Below are 20622 nucleotides of genomic sequence, written 5' to 3'. Positions count from 1 at the left end.
GACGGCCACCGGACGATTACGAAACAAGAGAAAGTGAAATTTTCCGATTTCACACGCACCGATGAGACTCGGCTGCGGCAACAAACCAACACAACTGTACGGAATAGAGTGCGATGCGCACATATTTCATAATCGCGACGATCGAAAGCTTATTCGCTCTTCAAAGGCGAACCGGCCAAATCCCTTTCGGTGTGAGCGTGAGAGAACGTGTTTTCGTGTCTCAGCTTTCCCGCCGAGGCTATTCCACTGCCTGTTTTGAGTGGTGTAGAGTTACTACAGCATCATCATTATCACCATCATCATCCTCATAGAAAATCGAACCCAAGGCCTGACTTCAATAACCAAAAACCAAGAATGAGGACTACCAAAGACGACTACAACAATTCATTGCACTCACGATTGTCTGGTGAGATTAGGAAGAGATCGAGCTGACAAAAGAAACAGCACCGCGTTGCGCGGCATCTAATGGTGCAAATTTCGGAAACAATGGTCGAGGCCTACTACTTGTTTGCTCAATCCAGTTGATGGTGCAAATTATTTACCTTGAATCGACAAGGTAAACAAATTATTTGACGACGATCAGCGCTTGCTACGAGTGAAGTCCTTGACCGGCATGGTAAGTTAGTTAGCGCGAGTTAGACCTATGCGCCGCCGCCGATAATTTCGACACGCCGCCTATTTAAGAAAAAGATGATCGGCGCGACGGTTGTCATATTTTAATCACGCCGCCGATTATATTACTTACATCAGCCGAAAAAATGATCTTATCAATTTGGAAAATTGTTTAGTTTTCATGAAAATTCATTGAAATAGTCAATACTATTTATGATTGATTTCCAAATAATCACACTCATATTCATCTCAATTTCTCCTCTAATTCGCTGCCTTCGAAACCATTCACCATCTGTATTCGCTACGTTGGCTTAAGTATCCATAAACATTAGGATCGTTGATTGCAGGTCGAGTAAATAATAAAATAGAAAAATTGTTCTGTGTGAATCAATATTAACATTAATAATATGTTTATTATTGATTACACCGAATGGCGCCGCCTCCGCCGCCTATATTTTCAGGAAATGGCGTCAAGGCCGATTCGCCGCCGTCGCTGGCCGAAAAGACGCTTTAGTCGGCGATGTTGACAATTTTGATCGGTGCATAGGTCTAGCGCGAGTGTACCGGCAGGATGTACCATAAATAATGGTAATCACGTTCAGTTATCGAGTTTAGTTAGTTTTTATCAACTAGGAAAATACAGCGTTTTGTTAGGTAACGAGTTGTGGTTGCTCCATCACAATCGCAATCGATGGAAACGCAAGGTATTTTGATACTTTTGTAACCATCTACAGTTTTAGTAGTGATTTGAATAATGAACGATTTGCGCTTCTGCTTGTGAACTAATATGAAGGATTATATCCTCAGATTGAAAAGTTAGCCTTTATGAATAAGAAAACTATCATTTCTCGAAAATACTCATCGTATCCGTAGCAAACGACAATGTATTATGCAGGTCCATCCACATCATTTCCATGACGTGAAATATGTCAAGAAATGAGAACTTCTTCGAAATTTAACTGTATAATATAAGGTGCGAATTGAATTGAGGAAAGAAGAAATAAATTTTAAAAAAAATCGATAGATAGATTGAACAATTTTATTTCAAAGGTTGCTGAATTCAAGCAAACATAACACGTAAGAGAAAATTCAAGTCGATGGTGCAAACAAGCATGTTTGAAGCTTATATCCTTCTGACCGAAAAATAAGAAACTCGAATTACCCTGAAAACAACGACCTTAGAGAACAATCCAGTTATCGTCAATTACGGATTGACGCACAACAGATAATAATCTATCATATCACCAACCCTGCACCCTAGCCATTCAGCTGTCCTCTTCGAAAACCATCAAAACAGGCACGTGGTGGCTTATCAGTGCTATATCAACGACCCTCCTCCTATCGACGAGAGGCTCCAAAAACTCACCCCACGAAGTCCGCCCTATATCCCACCAGCGACTCACTGGCAGAGCACAACCTCATGAAACCGACGTGTCAGGGCCTCCTCGGATCACACACAAAGAGAAGATAATCGCGCGCGCTCACCCCGAAAACAAGACAGAAACAAAAAAATATGCACAGCACAGTTCGCACGCGGCCTGGCCAGGCCTGGTCTGGTCTGCCTCGCATAGTAATAGTAAGCAACCTTTAGAAACCAAACAGCTAACGAACGAACGAACTAGCAAAGCAGGCGAATATTTTTCTGACCTAAATAGAGTTCAAAATGATTATGGCCTAGTTAGACGGTCAATGAACTTCGCTTTAGCCTCGACGACTCTTCTCTCTCTTTTTTCTTTGTATGTTTCTCTCTTTCTTGCTCATTGCCATCAGCCTGGTTTTAAGGTTGATGATAGTGTGATGATCATGGTGGCGATGTCGCTATATCACTTTCTATTGCGCACACTCGCACCCAGCGATAGGTGATTTGTGTGTGCGAAAAAGAAGGCGCTATAGCGCGAAAGAACGAAACAACGGCACGTTGACAATGGCGACCAGGTTTGCTTATTGGTGTGTTAACTTGCTTGCGGCGGCAGGGTTGCTAACTTCTACATGTGTGATGTGGTTCAAATAACGGAATTTTGGCATAACAACAAACAAACGCTCGAAGAATGTTCAAGGTGGGCGTTCAAGTAATCTGGCAACACTAGTTCTGCACGATTCATGCATACCATACCGAACCCTCCTCCCGAAAAAAATTTGAGCTATCGAAAAATAGTCAACTTCAGCAGTTGAAAGGAAATGGAAAAAAATCGTAGTCTAGTATATATGATTACTCACCATCGCGACTCATTCCAACAGCTATGCATTTTTTCAGCCTACAATACTGACAACGATTACGGTTTATTCGTAATATGCTACACTGCTGGTTTTTAGTACAAGGGCGATACTGAATTTTCTGCTGAATCGAGCGCCTGAAGAAGCCCTGTGAATGAGTGAGAAAGAAAAAAAAATAGAGTGAAAAAGGAGAACGAATTAATTTGAAGGTTGACCACCAGCTACTCGGTATATTGAATAGATAAGTATGACTTAAAAAGAGCGGCATGGAGAGCGAATCGAAAAAAAATCTGAATATAAAGGAGTTGAGGTCCCAATGGCTGAACATACATGGTCTTCGCAGAGATTTTCCTCGAACTGCTTGCAGAGATCATTGATCAGATAATCGGAACAGCAGTCACTGTTGGAGCTGCTGTTACTGCAACAGTCATCACTGGTAGGCTCGGGCGAAGCTGACAGTGATGAATGATCGGAACTTTGAGACGACTCTCGACTTCGGCAACTTCCGGAGTGTTGCTGATGTTGGCCGTTGAGAATTATGGCACACGGACTACAGCCTTCTAGTTGTTGTAGTTGTTGCTGCTGCGGTTGCAGCTGCGATTGAGGTTGATTCTGGTCGGTTGATGTTTCTAATGCTGTTTCAACAGCTGCTTGTTCCTGTTGCTTCCGCAGTTCCTGTTCACATGCACTAATCCACTCTTTGGCAATCGTGGTTTTTTTCCACGGGCAAAGATCAATCTTCGGCGTAGTTTTTAGTTTCACCACCGCGGGAGGATCTTCCTTTTGACTACTAGTGGAACTGCTGTCCATGGCAGCATTTGCCAGAACATCACATTTCGGTTCCACTTTGGGAACCACTACTATTTGACTATTACTATCATCTGCCTCCCCGTTCGAGAAGAGGTTAATCCTATTCAAATTTGAACTTTTCAGCGGAGCGGATTCAAGAATTTTAACTAGTGCACTATGAGCCTTTTTAAGGTTCTGACTGTGGCCGTTGTTGTTATCATTGTTACTAGTACTATTGCTATCGTTAGGATTTTTTAGACTAACACACTGACTGCTTGGAACTTTTTCACTTGTTTCAGTCCTGAGCGCGGCCGACGACTTCTCGCTAGTGGCGGGCTCCTGCTGTTGCTGCACTGCACATCCCATTTTTCTGGCCACACCGTTTCCTTTCCTTTAGTGTCTCTTCTGGAGGTAATAGCGCCAAACAAAATTGAAACACTTCTTGCTGATTGACACCCGTCCCAACAGATGCAGAACCTTGCGGATCACAGACTAATTGCACTACTTCAACGCATCTAGTGGGCCATGATTTTCGCACACAACACTTTGCACTTTGGAAAATAAAATCTTAGACGCACAGACGACGCACTGGAAGCGGCAACACAACGACGACGACGGCGACGATGATCAGCCTGCTGCGACGACGACGATGACGGTTGCTTCAAGCACACGCTTGCTCAACTTGACGGACCTATCGGCAGAGTGGATGCTTACATTCCAGAGTTCAATTTGCGAATGAAACTTGAGGAAAATAATGTACCAAACAACTCACTCTTGCATTGGTATGAGGCCCGCGCGCCAACTTGTGTGTTGTGTGATTCAAAAGCTGCTGCTTCTACTGCTGGTGTGTGCGAGTAATATCCTATCTCTTTCGTTCGCATGGTCTCTGTCTGGCTGGTTGGCTGACTGGCTGACTGACTGACTGGTTCGCACACTTCGGTCAGAGTATAGCAAAGTAATGCCCTACCACCGTTATTTCTGCTCGTTGAGTTGTTATGCTATTTCTCCGCACGACCGCCAACTACCAGAGCCAGCCCGGCCCACCTCTCAGGTCTGTAGCGCCAGCAGCAGCTTGGTGTCCCACTCCGATACCTAACCGGATCAAGACATAGCTCGAACACCAGCTGCTGGTCCAGGGCACGCGACTTAGGAGGCATCGGATACCGGCAACCGAAAACAGCCGCCGATATCTTAAGCACTGTTGCGAATAAATTGGGTACGGAAAAAGAGAAAAACACCATGCGTGCCCTTCGAAGTGACCTGACTAATCACTATGCGTTTCCATGCGAACGGTGCAGAAAAAGACACGGGGTTGATTGAGTTTCTATCGAAACTAATTTTCATACCTTTTCGGGTACGCACCAGAGAACCGAAAGTTGTAAAAATGTATTTTCCAATTTGCTTCTGGGCCGACGATTGCTATGATCGATTCAAATCCTAATTCGATTGAGAAGCTAGTGCGAAATCGTTGAAAGTTGTGAAGTGATTATTTGAGTGGAATCAAAATTGCATAACTGTCGTCTAATTTAAAAACAAACAAACGAATTGTAATTATGGAAAATAAAAATCTATGTGTTTGATCATTCGTAAGTTTTGAATGTTTGATCATTCGTAAGTTTTGAATTTTATCGGTTTAGTTAGATAGACTAACCATAGATTTCGCTAGTATTTATAAAACAAGAAAAAACCCAAAAACTGCTATATTTTTCTATAAAATAGTCCTTGATCCGTACAGTTGTAGATTAGCATAATAAAACGTATCAATTTTGAGCTCAGATCAACTCACTCCGAACTTAAACCTAACTCAGTCAAAGTTTCGTTCGAGTAACATAAGAACAACGAATCAAATAATTAGACAAATGTACCCGTTTCGAAGTGTTTTATTTGATTCATTCGTTTGATCATTGATGGAAAATTTCCACACTCCAGATCAATGCCTATTATTCACCCATTCGATATCTTCAATTCATTATTCGAAACATTTTTTTCCCAATCAATAATTGTTAGCTCACTAATTTCAGTAATTTCGGAACGTGTAACTTCCGGGATCGAAAACCGTATACCGGTATACCTGAAATAAGCCTATTTGGTTATGATAAATTTTGTGAAATTGACATTTTAACGGAGATACAACCGGAACTGGAAGTCGGATGTGATGAAAAAGCAGGAAATAAGACTTTGCATTTGAATCTAAGACGGAGGAAATCGGCTCAGCCATCTACGAGTAAAAAGAGTGACATTATTTTCACTTATATTATCTTGTAACTCCGACACCAGAAGTCGCAGCAAAATAAAATTCGAATGGTATATGGGTGTAAGAAGTTTTGTTTTTAAAGTAATTATTGCTGTAAGCAGTTCAAATCAATATAATCATGAAATTATTTTGAATTTGAAAATACTGTCATCTTACTAATATGTCATATTCATACGATTATGTTACCAAAGAAATGTAAAACCGTTCTAAATCGAAATGAGGCAAAATGTCATGAAAAAGGGTGCTGTACACAGTCGTTTAGGTGAGTAGAAACAATTGCATACAAAAGTATTGAGAATCTTGTTTCACTTTGCTTCCATACATCGCTTGATCATGCAGCGCTAAAATCTCCTAGAATAGGGAAGAAAGTCGCTTACACAAAACTATCGATATATCCGTTGAAAATGGACGGATTTTAACAATCTATGGCTTGTTGGATAGCTATTACAGTTTGGCATCTAGTTCATATTTTATTTAGTAGGTCAATTGTGACCGTAACCTACATTAAAAACATTCAATAGCGTTCAGACTCACGAGAACACCTTTGATTTGCAAACTAGTTTGATCAAAATCGGTCCAATCGTCTCACACTTCCGAAAATCGATAATCGTATATACTAACAGTTCGGCTGAAAAGTTCGTATCGTTTCTATGAGAGGGCGCCACTAGAATTAAATCCATACCATTTTCAGTTAGTACCAACCTTCAAAAGATACGTGTATAAATTTGACAGCTGTCTGATTATTAGTTTGTGAGATATTGCATTTTGAGTGTAGCTACTTTTGTTATTGTGAAAAAAACTGGAAAAAAAAGGAATTTCATGTGTTAAGTGGGAATTTCGGAGTGAAGTGATGAAGCCATGTTTCGTCCATTGTTATATATCGACGAAAAAAATCGGTTTTATTTCGATATAACAGCTCCAAACACTGCTCAGAATCATCAACTCGTTGTTGTTTTTGATCGATTGTGAGCTCACGCGGCACCCATTTTGCACAAAGCTTTCTCATATCCAAATATTCGTGAATAATATGTCCAACACGTTCCTTTGATATCTTTAGGATGTGAGCTATCTCGATCAACTTCACTTTACGGTCATTGAAAATCATTTTGTGGATTTTTTTCACGTTTTCATCGGTAACAGCCTCTTTTGGACGTCCACTGCGTTCATCGTCTTCGGTGCTCATATGACCAGTACGAAATTTTGCAAACCACTTACGAATTGTTGCTTCGCCCGGTGCAGAGTCTGGATAACACTCATCAAGCCACTTTTTTCATCAAAAAGTAGTGTTTCATCAACACACGAAATTCCTTTTTTCCATTTTTTTCACAATAACAAAAGTAGCTACACTCAAAATGCAATATCTCACAAACTAATAATCAGACAGCTGTCAAATTTATACACGTATCTTTTGAAGGTTGGTACTAACTGAAAATAGTATGGATTTAATTCTAGTGACGCCCTCTCATAGAAACGATACGAACTTTTCAGCCGACCTGTTAGTTGATTGATTGTGTGATCTTTGCAAACTTACAATGCTTCATTTGCGGAATTGTAACTGTATAACCTAGTTTTCATATGCAGCGTAGAAAATTTCCCCGGCAAAACGATTTCCCCGGATAGGAGCTAACTACGGGATCGAGTCCCATCAGACTACAAGTGTTTCTCTTCATTCGCTCTCATCCGAAAAGAAAATCTTTGGTTTCACTCTTTTTCGGATATTGTTTTCAACAATTAAATTAATTATAGGATCATTCAAGGAGATGAGTTGATTACATTTCATGTTTGAGTTCCCGGTTTAGAGAAACGTAATAGATAAATACTGATTAAAGTTAAATTTTGTGTTATTTGTGGTTATCCTTGCTACTAAAAATTTTATCATAAATTACTGAACATATTCTCGATGCTATGGAGAAAAAGTTATGTTGCTGCGTTAAACACAAAAAGAGATATTGATGATCAAGCTCTGCCTATTCTTGTACAGAGTGGATTTTGAAAAGAAAGACGAATTCACGTCAACAAATCCTCTTGTTTCATTAATAGTGTGGATTGGACTGAAAAAGATGGAAAATTCGAGATTTGGCCCTGAGTTTGCTTATTTGCTCTTATAAGCTTTTTCTCTTGTTTGTTTACTGCTTTTCACGAACAATGGCCAAAAACAGTTACAAATCCCATAAAACTGTCTGATGAATTCTTCTAGTTTGCAGAGCTTGTTAGTTTTTGGGCATAAAAACTTAATTTGGCCATACTGGTACCATTTTCCTTTTCCGGAAGCACCGAAAGTGGTAAATATAAACTCAAAAATAGAACTCACTTCGATTTTCACAAATCTTGATTTGAATTAAAGCCCATATTATCTTTAAATCTACTTTGAAATTTCATCCGGATCCGACCTCCGGTTCCGCAGTTACAGAGCGATGAGTGTCAAAGTTTTCAAATCGCCGTATAGAATGACAATAAAACACCGGTACGTGCAATGTGGAAGAAGCAAACACAAAACGAATGATGCGTGCTTTGTTCTATTTCGTACACGCTATAAAGAATGGAACGGCTACGGATGTCTGCTACTAGTGTGTGATAGTGGTAAAAGACGGTGCTGCGGTTGATGAAAATTATAGCTATTTTATGATAAGTGTGACCGAAAGAATAAGAGAATGTCAATGTATTGAAATTTATTTGAAAACCTGTTTTAATCCACCTAGTGGTATAATGATGCCGTTCTCATATATTATACTGTGGTATTCTATTCAAAATGTTTCTCTTTGATTTGGATTGTTTGTGCATTAACCAGCATAACACGAAGAACGATACAGTGCAGTGGTTCTGTGCTGCTGATTCATGCTGATGACCTTAACTTGCATATGCAGAAGTAACAGAAACGTAGGTTCGCTTGGTTTGTTAGATTTCGTTAAATTGGTTCAATCGAAATAGAGTACGAGATAGTAGGTATAGGTTTAACTAGGTTCAAAACCGTTCCAATTTGGAGGTCATATTTGGTGCTGGCAAACAAACAACGTCGGCTACTCCTGTTATACAAATCCGGTTTCGGAAGAATTGGAACTGCAAAAAAAAAACTTTTCCTAAATATGGCCAAATCGATTTTCACAAACTTATAGGTTCAAAGGAAAAGTCCTACAGTTTCATACGGAATTCCTGAATTTGTTACTACTTCCGGTTCCGGAACTACAGGGTAAACAGGATTTGTAGAGTTTGAGCTGAGCTTAAGTAGATCGCCACTCACTCCTAACTTTTCATTAAATGATCAATAACGACGCCGGCTACGATCAAAGGCTGTTTACTGAGGAAAAGGAAGGAATGTTAGTCCGATACTCGTTGTTTCTTGAGACCGCGTGGTCCACTGTATCTACACGACCATCACGGGGTAGGAGATGTGTTAGTAGGGAGGGGAAGAGATCCGGATATGTTTTGGTAAACAATATGATCTCAACAAAAGCTGATTTTCGATACTCAGGAGAAATATAATAAGGCACTATAAGTAAGAAAAATATAAAATATCTCTAAGGAACGATCTCACCAGTATCCTTCTTCTCCTATTCGTATTGCTGTTAACATGTCATGAAATCATGCCTTATTATTCATGATAGACATTATTCATGATTTCATGGTTTATATTCATGGTACCGGCAATGGATTTTTAACCGTGCACGATTAACCTGCAAATCATCACACATTCCATAGAAATCTGATAACACCGACAATGATATGAAGAGGGCGCTTCGATCGGTTAATATCGTTGAATTTCGGGGCGCCACACTTGCACTATCACTCAAAATAACTGTTTCGACCAAACTTTTAACTATACGTATCAAACAGCATATTGAAATTAGACGTTTTTTAGAGCAGCACTTATACACCGCATCGTACTCCCAGTCAGTGAACGGGATTCGTAGAGTTTGTTAGAATAAGTAAGAAAAAACATTCATATTTCTATTCTATGAACAGTTGTTTTTGCCAATTCCACAGTTGTTATGAGTATTATGAGAAAGGCATCATTACATTATTACGTGGATTAAAACAGGCTTTATTTAAAATCTCCCCATTTTTTTAAACTTCGCTGCTTTCATCCCATTTGAAAGATTTTTATTTTTCCAATTAGAAAGAAGTACTCAGTTTTAACTTTTATCTTCGTAGTTTTCTTTTGTGTGTATTATTGAAGTGAAGTTTGACAAACAACGATACAAAATATTTTTCTGGTTTGCGTAAATTAAATCAAAAGATAAAACAGTAAAGACTACTTTGAGTTGAAGAAAAAAGGCAGAAAAAGATGAATAGCTTTACAAATTATGCCTATAACTAAAAAATAATGAAACTAGTGTGAGAATAAATAGTCAAAAGTAGTAATACTCAATCAATAAAGGAGACAACATTAATCACGAATGACTAAGACATTGTGTCCCCGTTACATTCCTCCCGATAGATTTTGTTTTTAAAAATTTCGTTTTTGCTTCCTCTGTTCCCCTACTTTTGTTTTGAACTTTGGGAATACGATTTATGATATGATACGATGAGAGTTATTTTTTTATAAAAATTGATCAGTATCTAACGCGGAAATCCGATTGAAAATATGACATGCGAATACAACTACGTATACATTCTCATCTATGCAATCAGATAGCTTTTCCAAAAGATTATACTTATCTAACTATTTAACACATTCTGGAGAATAAAAATTTCACTACCTTGAATGAATAAATTAATTAAAAACCAACCAACAATGACCACAAACATAATTCTAAATCACATGCTGTTAAGGATGTAAGATTTTCGTTAAAACCAGGTAAAACTTTCGTCCAAACTACCAATCGTCCCATAACAATGCGTTGAAGATGCGTGCCCTAGTTATGCAACTCGATGCTGCTCATCACGCTATCCCCGTTTCGACCTTCGATTCTCGCCATATATTTCGATCTACAGAGCCCAAACCTCATCCTTTCTAGTAAACTCTGCGCTGCTACTCCGACTGCGGTTCACGCTTTTTATTCTCCTATCTACCCTCCAATAAAGGCTACTGCGATGCAAAAGCAAGGCGCACAGTTCAACGACCTGTCATTGCCGTCGCCGTTGCCGAGTCGCCTCACCAACCCAGCACTCAACTACCAACCTTACACCCATCCACCCACTGCTCCACATTTGAAGCCCTCGACGCTGTTTACCACCGTAGACCGTATATTGCTCGCACTACGACAGTATCGGTTCTGAGTTTTATAGGGTACCAACTACCCAGTTGTAAGCAACCATCCAAGACAACCCAGCCAACCAGCCAACCAACCACCCACCCATCAACCGATCCGAATCCAAGTAGCTATACCTCGACATCCAATGAAACGGCGCAACACTTCTCTCACACACACGACGACGACGACGATCACAACGACGACAACGGTGTTGCCATGGTTTGCTATGCTATGACTTTCACAGATACAATGCAATTCAAAAACATTAACGCGCGGCCATCATCGTTCGAAAACGGAACGGGGTTGCACGTTTCGAAAAGAGAGAAAAAAAAACAACCATCAGACCTCGTGCCATGCTTGGCGTTTGCTTGTTTAGTTTGACGCTGGTCTTCTATTATGATGGTGTGTGGGTATGCCCTCGGAATGTACCACAGTGTTGGTAGGTTTTTTCGTGACCTAATTTTTGGTCATCTACCCCGGCTCCGTTCGAGAGACCAAGAGACTCTGGGTGAGTTCGGTAGGTCGGTCGGTTGCTTGGTCGGCGGGGAGCTGAATCGACTGACTTGGTTTGGCTGGTTGACTGGCGGCGGCTGCTAGTCAGTATGATTCAGCACGGCCAGTTGCTCGCTGTTTGATGGGAGAAACAGAGAGGGTAGAGCCTATGCGTTGCTCTCACAGTGAATTTGTTCACAGAATAGGGAACGCGCGTTGTTCGGTTAGACCGTGCAGCGTGAGGAAAGTGAGAGGAATTCACAAAAAAAAACAGCAATCAGCAGCGGCAATGATGAACCGCGGACAGTTCGAAGGAGATCAACCTAAGATGATGATGATGATGATGATGAAGAAACAAACGGAGAAACGAAAAAAAAAACAACCTACAACGTTGGGGTTGAGACTATCGAGTCAAAAATGCGAGTGACGAAAAAGTACCACTCGCGCACAATCTTTCGATTGGCGCAAACTATGCTTGGGCTAGTTTGCGATTGTCCGTCCAAGACCTAAATCGCACTCAAACTCAAACTCAAACACAGACACACACGCATAAACTTCGTCATCCTATTATGGATGTCGCGAGCATAGAAAATAAGACAACTGTGTGCGCTCGATGCGATCGTAAATTGGACGATGACGAATTGGAGTCAAAATTATGAAAATGGCTCGTCTGGGGTTTCGTTATGTCAGACAACTAGTTTACCGTGATGATGGTGTAGTAGGCGGTTTTAAGTAGTCCTAACATAAAAGTCAAAGACTGTGATATTTCTTCTACTGTCAATGTGGGGCATATAAAAAACTATTTTTTTCTTTATTTAAATTAAAGAAGAAACAACTTACTTAACTACCCCAAATATACATTGTTCTGCAGGAAAACAAACTGAAATCGCTCAGTGAAACAGAATAGCGTTATTCCCAGAAGCGCATGAAACATATAAGAGGCAATGCTCTTACAAGTCATGTGTTGTATGTTCGAGTCCCGGCCTGGAAGGATTCTTAGTGTCAGAAGAATCGTAGCACCAGACATGTGATGCACACAGGAAATGTAATACCAAGGTTTTTATTTGCTCCAATATTTGCTACGTGCTCTGATATAAGCAGACCAGACCTCTGATATAAGCAGACCAGATCTTCTAAGTAAACGAGTACCATCGAATATCGGCGCCTACTTTGTCGCACCCAGTCGAATCGTATCGAGTTTTTAACCAGAAATTTCGTTCGACAAACTGTGTTTTTTTTATCATTTGCATTTTGGTGCGATTGTATCACGAAAACCATGCTTTGAAATTATTTGTCAATAACACATCCAATGCTTACGCGAATACCCAATGATTTCCTCGAATGACTCAGACTTTAGTACAACAACAAAAAAGTTCAAACATTAGCCGTATGGATAAGAATAACTACTGGCTAACTATTAATTATATACATATAAATAAAATAATGAATAATTTAATTATTGAATTCATAAACATATTACTTTCCTCCCCATAATCAAAATTACCCCCTACATATTTTTTTAATAAAATTTTATTATATAAATTTATTTAAATTATATTTGTATTTCATTAATTATATACCTATAAATTTTATTTACTTAATTATATACAAATAACTACTGGCTATCATACTGTTCTAGGACATGTTTTCACGATCTATTTAATTCTAAGATAAATCTACCCCGATATGTTGAAAACAGCTTCACCTAACTTTTGTGTAGATTTGTTTGTCGATTTTGTCAAATATTTTCCATTGAAACAGAATAAATATTACCATTCTTTAAAAACAAAAACCTGTTCTATGAATAATTTTCTTTTTCTTGGACCAATCGCGAGCAAACTGCCCATTTCTATTCTCAACACCAGTATCTTCAGACTCGTATTTTATAATTTGTTTGTGATCTCTTTTTGTCATTTATTTTTTTTTATTGCGGCTCATTTACGTAAACTTCACGTAACCGAAAACACATTCTCGATAGAAGTCTTTGTTTTTTTTTGTATTATTATTGAATCTTGAGGTTATCCTATACATCAGGAAAACCTACTCTCGATGTTATCCGGTGTATACAAGGGGGGTAATGATCCACTATTCACGCCATCGTCCTTGACCGTCACTGTAGCTGGTACAAATATCGATGTTTCTGTTCCATTTTATCTGAAGGGAGCATATCTGGTGATACGAATTTGAGGCACCTGATGGGTTCGTTCATGTTGAAAATTCCGTACTGCGAAATGCTTCGTCGGACAAAATTATTGTACTTTCTGCCTTGTGTTCCACATAGTACACATTTTTGTTGTCGAAACTAATTATATACACTCCTTAAAGGATTGGATGTATACAATATTACTGATTTTGTTCAGTTGAGCTGAAATATTGAGCCCACATGTGAACAAATATTTTTGGAAAGACTCACTTCAGGTCCAGGCTCTATAAAATGTAAAAAAACGATCATTTTCGGCCAACATCGGTTTGTCGCTTGACGCTGGTTTCGGACTAATATTCAATTGTGGAATTTAAATCAACATCGACCAAACAAGATCAAATCAGCGTTGGATCGATGTTATACACATGTTCCACCAAAAATCCAGAGGAAAATGATTCAGAGCTAGAAGGTTGCATGGTGCGAAAGTTGTCGTCAACCCAAACCGAAATTATACCCACACAGTAAAAAATTAGGAAATTTACATGTGATACAAATCATAAACGCGGTATTCATTTATTTACAATGTTCCATACAGGCACGTAAACTTACATATTTCGACCCTCAAAATATATTAGAATGCTGAAATCATGCGTTAAATCAATTGCCAAATTGTATCATTTCTGACGCTCTCTAATTCGTCTTAAATTACGTAAGTTGACGTAAATTTGTGACGAATCTAGCTTCTAAATATTTTCTAAAAGAAGTACTCGAGTAAGTTAGATGAAATATCTACAAAATTTCATCGAATCAGCTAATATAATGTCCTAGGTTCGATTGGAAACGTGGGTAGCGACTGGGATTTGATCCGAATATCATTCCATTCCAAAGTACGAAGTTGGCAGAATCCTATATCAAAGGTCCAATTTGGAAGAATCTTCTAGTGATATTTTTGATATGGATATACGGTGTTTGAATTGTGGTGAATCGCATTCGAAAGACGTCTGTCCAATTAATGAAACCACTGATAGATTTTCATGTTCTAATTATAATGGAAATCATAAATCCAACTATTTGAAATGTACTGTCAGGTAAAAAAAATTGAACGCTCGTTTACTTATACAACAACAAGTCAAATCAACGACATTAAATTTACAGAACATAAAAAAAAAGACACAAATGCCACGCCTAAGTCTTCTAAGGCGCTTATTTCTTCAAATGTAAAACAAAAAACAGATACGCCTTCCAATTCGTCTTCTAACGAAAACAATTTATTGACAGGTAGATCGACCACGTCATCATCTTCTTCTAAAGACAGTTACGCTTTTGTAACAGTTCTTCCTGATTCATTTAATTCTTCTAACAAACAAAAAAAAGTAACGCCTTCCAGTTCGCCTTTTAACGAAAATAATTTATTAATAGCTAGATCGGCCACGTCATCTTCTTCAAATGACAGTTACACTAGCGTGACAGGTAGACATCTACCTACCAATATTCCTTCAATGCCATTCGCTTCTTTAAACGAAGTCGATTTAGGCGATATAACGGAAAATAAAATGATCTACCTATAAGATCAACTTTTTCAAATGATCATCCGAATCAATTCGATTTTATCACTTTTTGAAGCATTTCAAGTTGGATAGCAATTCGCAAATGATATAACAAGAAATTTAGAATTTAACGGTGATGTTAAATAATTATTTGAATATTTTAAATTGGAATGCTCGACCTTTAAAATCGAGTGAAGATGAATTTCATAATTTTCTCAAAGTTCACAAAATTCATATTGCCATTGTGACAGAAATATTTCTTAAACCAAATGTCAAATTGAAAAGCAATCCACATTATGTGGTTCATCGATTTGACAGGTTTACTGGAATGGGTTATCATGGGAGTTGCCATTTTTGTCCAACGGCAATTTAAACATCAAATGTTACCTTCTTTCAATACTAAAGTTATTAAAAGCTTGGGAGTTGAAACCATTCATGGAATTTATTTCATCGCTGGAGCATATTTGCCATTCCAATGCACCGGCGAACAATTAAATTTCTTTAAAGGCGATTTGCAAAAACTCACAAGATATCGACCGAAATTTTTCGTAATAGGGGACTTAAATGCTAAGCATGTCCAGTGGAATTGTAGGCAAAATAACAGTAATGGTAAAATGCTTCATAATCAACTCTCAGCTGGTTACTTCACAGTTCTTTATCCCAGTAATCCGACTTGCTACTCTTCCGTGAAAAATCCTTCTACAATTGATCTGGTTCTAACAGATCATAGTCACATTAGTAGTGAACCGATTACGCATGCTGACTTTGACTCAGATCATCTTCCTGTAACATTCAGACTTTCCAACGAAGCTATAATTAATTCAATTAGTTCTGTATTCAACTATCATAGAGCTAATTGGTTTGAATACAGATCTCACATTGCAAATCATGTGAATCATGAAATTATTTTAGTTTAGTACAAATGAGTTACACAGACTCAGAATTATAGAACCATTGGATGTAATATTATAAGCAAATTCCGACAAAAATCGATGCAATTTTCAATTGAATCGATTCGCTCTCTGTATTAGTTAGTAAGTTAGTATATAAGTTCCTTTTCCCCATTACGCAATACAAGTAGGTTTAGTATTTTCCCTACACAAAAATCTCAGAATTGCGGAAGAAATGATGTCTTCATGGTAATAACCAAATCATGTATATAATAGGGCTGAAAAGTCACCACTTGTGGCTGAACACCCAATTTAAATCTTAATCATTTAATTTTAACTCATATTTCAATAAATAGTTATTCAAACAAATAATACATTTGAACTTGACCATTGGTCACTTACTGAAGTAATTGGTTCATCCATATACGAGGAAGTGACAGGAAACGGAAATGACAGTCATTAGATCTTCGAACTTGATCAAACGCTTTCAAACGAGTCTAAGCTTGTTGAAATCGGTTCAACTAGAGGTCAAGCCATAGAACAGGATGAATACCATGAAATGGACTGAAACGGCTTAGGGGAAGCTTTCGATGGCATTGCTTTGCCAAATTTACCATGGTATGCATTTATGTTGAGATAAGCGAATTAAGTTTGTTTTTACAAGTCAATGAGTCGCCTCATCACATTTAAGACTAAAATCAACGAATCAAAGTTCCAATTGCTTCCCTAACCACCCTATAAATTCGATTTGGCTCCCTCGGACTGTTACCTATGCTCGAATCCTAAGCATCAATAAAAAAAAAAACAACTCGTGCGGGGATATAAAAAAATGATTCGTGTACTTCACAAAAGTGCTCTTCAATATCTTTTATTCTGTAATATTTTCGGAACAAGTATCATTAATTATCCATCGAAACTCGATTTTTTTTGTAGCTTTCAAATGAGACCAATTATGTCGAGATCTATTGAGCCATTTTTAAGAAAATTGTGCGGATAGAAAAAAATCGATTTGTTTACCAATTGCCCTTCAAACTCGATAGTAACTTTCAAGCAAGCTTGAGATTGTCGAAATCGGGTTTCAGCCTTCTTGAGAAAAAATAAAACTTCACATGCATTTCCCGATATAGTCGAGCTGAGTTGAATGGAATTAAACATCAGGTTCTCCGAGGCTCCTATCTGAAGGCAGTTTTTCAGCAATTCTAAAGCAATTTTATAGAAAAAAGCAAAAATCTTAATCAGTGATTCCTAAAATGGTTCATACAACCCACCAATGAGCATTAGCTCATTTTTAGTGGGCAGTAAGATCAACATTTTCAATAGGTCGAAAATGTGAGTCGCATATTAAAAAATCTAATACCATTTAAAAATCTATCTGAGAATAGTTCAGAGCAAATGTATTCATCACAAGTTTATATAGACGTGTGGAAAAGCAAAGTCTTGGCATTACATTCCTTTTGTGGAATTTGGCTTTTCTGTTTCAACAGACTTCGCAGCCGATTCTTAGTGTACTGAATCAATGCATGGCTAGTACTATGGATCCTACTGACACTAAGAATCCTTCCAGGTCGGGGCTCGAACATACGACAACTAGCTACTAGTGAGGCTAGCGTCCTGTGCATTGAACCGCTAACCCGGGACGTGTGGAAAACTTTTCAATAAATCATTGCTAAATACAATAAAGGATCAATCCAATCTATTAGATGTGAATAGAGAATCAGCAGATAAAAACTTAAAGAGTGAACACTTTTACTGCTTTAGAAAAGGAGATTGCAGTTTCGATTTAAATGTCGCTATTCAAGTCATTGTAAGAGATAACTCGTTACTCGAAATATTTTTTCGCGAACTTCGATAGCTCAAATCTCTCTTTCAGTAACCCTAAAATGTTCCTGTTCAGGAAACATATTTAACTATTACAGCCAGGTACTCTTTATCAGCTTCTTGTGCGAACTACTGACTTGATTTGCTCAGATTTTTTTTAAACTAAAAAAAAATCCCATGAAAGTTTTCGATAATATATATCCCAGAAGCGGTGGGTGCAATAGATTTGGTATCTACTGCAATGTTTATATAAGAATTATGTAAAAAAATGTGTACTGTTGAAAACATTGTTTTGCTTTTTTTAATAACACTTAAAATTTAAATATCTCAATAGATGTATTTTTTTGACATGTTGTTTTATATTTTTCAAAAACTTTTTATTAAGGAACGCTAAGTGTAAAAAAGATGTTAATAAAAATTTTCCTATATGCTATAATTCTCGAGATACAGTAGTTTGAAAAAAATTTCGGAAAACTTTTATTTTGTAACTATTTTTAATGATTTTTGAAACTTTTAAACATAGAAGCAAATTTACTTGAAACAGTTGATAAATTGTTAAGCAAAAGCTAGTATTCATTCTGTGATATCTTTTTCGCTAATATTTGAATGCATGAAATATATAAGAAAGGCAATTTATATTTTTCGTAAAGAATCAGAAAATATATTTCCCAGTGTTTGATGCTTGTATGGATGTTCAGATTTCAGGAAACAATACAAGCAACAACAGAAACACATAGAATCAACCAATTCCATCATGATTGTTCTCAGTATGGAAACATTAGAAGCGACGTCAGCAACATCAATAGAGACAACAGACTCAAAGGTTTCTGAATACACCAAAAAGTTAACATTGATATTTTAAATGAATCAATCTCGAATATTGCCGTTGTCCAAATTAATAAAACAAAAATTAGTTCTGTTAAATATATTATGGAGAAATATCACGAGATAATGAACAGCATTAGCAGACATATAGTAGCTCAAAGAAAAGTTTTCCAGTGAAGGTTCAACAAGGTCTGAACAATTCCAACTCGTAACTGTACTGCCTAAGTCATGGACAGCCGAGAAAATAAATAAAACATTTAATACGACAATATATACGGTAATGGAAGCATAAAGATTACTGAATGAGAGCGGCGTGCATTTTACTATTAGATCGAGGGTAACCAGTGGACTAGATGAAAATGTTAAGGACACCGTTATGCAATTTTACGAGAATGATAAAACCAACCGACCAATGTCTGATCAACGTCATCGAGTAACAATTAGGAAGGACGGAAAACGCTAAGCTGTTCAAAAAGGCTAATGACCACTTCATTTCGAAATTTCCGAAGATTTGAGTCACGGTATTCATCTAAAAAATGATTGATTTTATACGATAAGAAACACAGTTACATGTGAAAAAAATATATTTCGTGTCCGATGGAGCTGCAGCTTAAAATAAAAATAGAAAGAACTTTTCCAGTCTTTGCCAATATAAGAATAACTATGATATTGATGCTTAAAGCAGTTCAAATTGAACTGCCATCTCGTGCCTAGCAGTTCAACTTAAACCGCTAAGCAGACGCAAAGTTTGCACTATTTATGCAACCCTTGAATAATATAGCCGTAGGCGAAACGCGTATATAATATGTTCTCGTTTTGTCTGATATTGATGTTGAATGGCACTTTTTCGCAACATTGCATGGTAAGTAACCATGTGATGTCTGAGGAAGAACAATAAAACGCATGGCTACAAGGGCAAGTCTTGCTAAGGAACGTGAACATCCTATTAAAAATGCAAAGGAACTATTTGTTTGGGCTCAAAAGCGAAAGAGAGGACTGTTAACACAAATTTTATTTTCCTATGCAAGTACAATAAAGTATAAATACCAAGCAACATCTTAATGAACAATATTCAAAGGCAATTACTTTTCAAGAAACACAAATATAGCATTCATTCATTCCAGTTTCTGTAGATAAATAGAAATTTCACGATTTTCATATTGTAATGCTAGTATAAAGTTTGTAGATATTAATAAACAATAAGAAATCTTTAATAAAATTATTTTCGGGTAAAAAACTTTATTTTAATAAACTCAAAGAACCATCCGAAAATCATTACAAAAATCTAGGTTAAGGCCAGGTATAAATAAATGATACAAATGAAATAAAACGTTACAAAAATAAAAATTTCCAGATTTTTTTTCAAACCGCTGTATCTCGCTCATCATCTTTTTATTGGAAATTTAGCGTTCTTTTATAAAAATTGGTTGAAAAATATATAAAAAAAATTCTTCATTTTCAAAAATTTATATTATTTTGCAAATATGTAACATTTTCAAATATTATTTCTCCATTCTAAAAATTTGACAGTATTTTATTTTAGACTACAGCTACAATATATCAAAAAATGAATTATTTCAAAAGTACTAAAATTTTGAAACATTTGAATTTCAAGTGCTATTTTTGTAATAAAAAAAAATAGCAGTACTATTTTTAACATACTCCTTATTATTACCTAAAACATTGCAGAAGATATCAAATTGATCGGAACCACCGTTTCAAAAATATATATTATTGAAAATTTTCAAGGGATTCTTTGTTAGTCCCTTCTTAAAAGTGAAATTAGATTTAAAATGGCAAACTGGTGATGTAAATTGTCTCTTTTGATTATAAAGAAGTAATTCCA

At 37.2% G+C, this 20622-nt stretch overlaps 1 protein-coding gene across 4 annotated transcripts in view; it reads right to left on the bottom strand.

The window, feature by feature from the left end:
* LOC131439265 (ecdysone-inducible protein E75) overlaps positions 1-20622 on the bottom strand; it is a 139786-nt gene that overhangs the window by 28238 nt on the left and 90926 nt on the right. For 3 of the 4 annotated variants that reach the window (XM_058610069.1, XM_058610070.1, XM_058610072.1), the window contains one exon: positions 2830-2974. In XM_058610069.1, coding sequence (XP_058466052.1) covers positions 2830-2974 — 145 coding nt within the window. Of the gene's footprint in view, positions 1-2829; positions 2975-3156; positions 4332-20622 lie in introns of those variants that run through there. The other variant, XM_058610071.1, reaches the window with a different exon arrangement.

The sequence above is a fragment of the Malaya genurostris genome, chromosome 3 (assembly GCF_030247185.1).
Source record: "Malaya genurostris strain Urasoe2022 chromosome 3, Malgen_1.1, whole genome shotgun sequence".
Taxonomy (NCBI): domain Eukaryota; kingdom Metazoa; phylum Arthropoda; class Insecta; order Diptera; family Culicidae; genus Malaya; species Malaya genurostris.
This window is presented reverse-complemented; position numbering and strand designations above follow the sequence as displayed.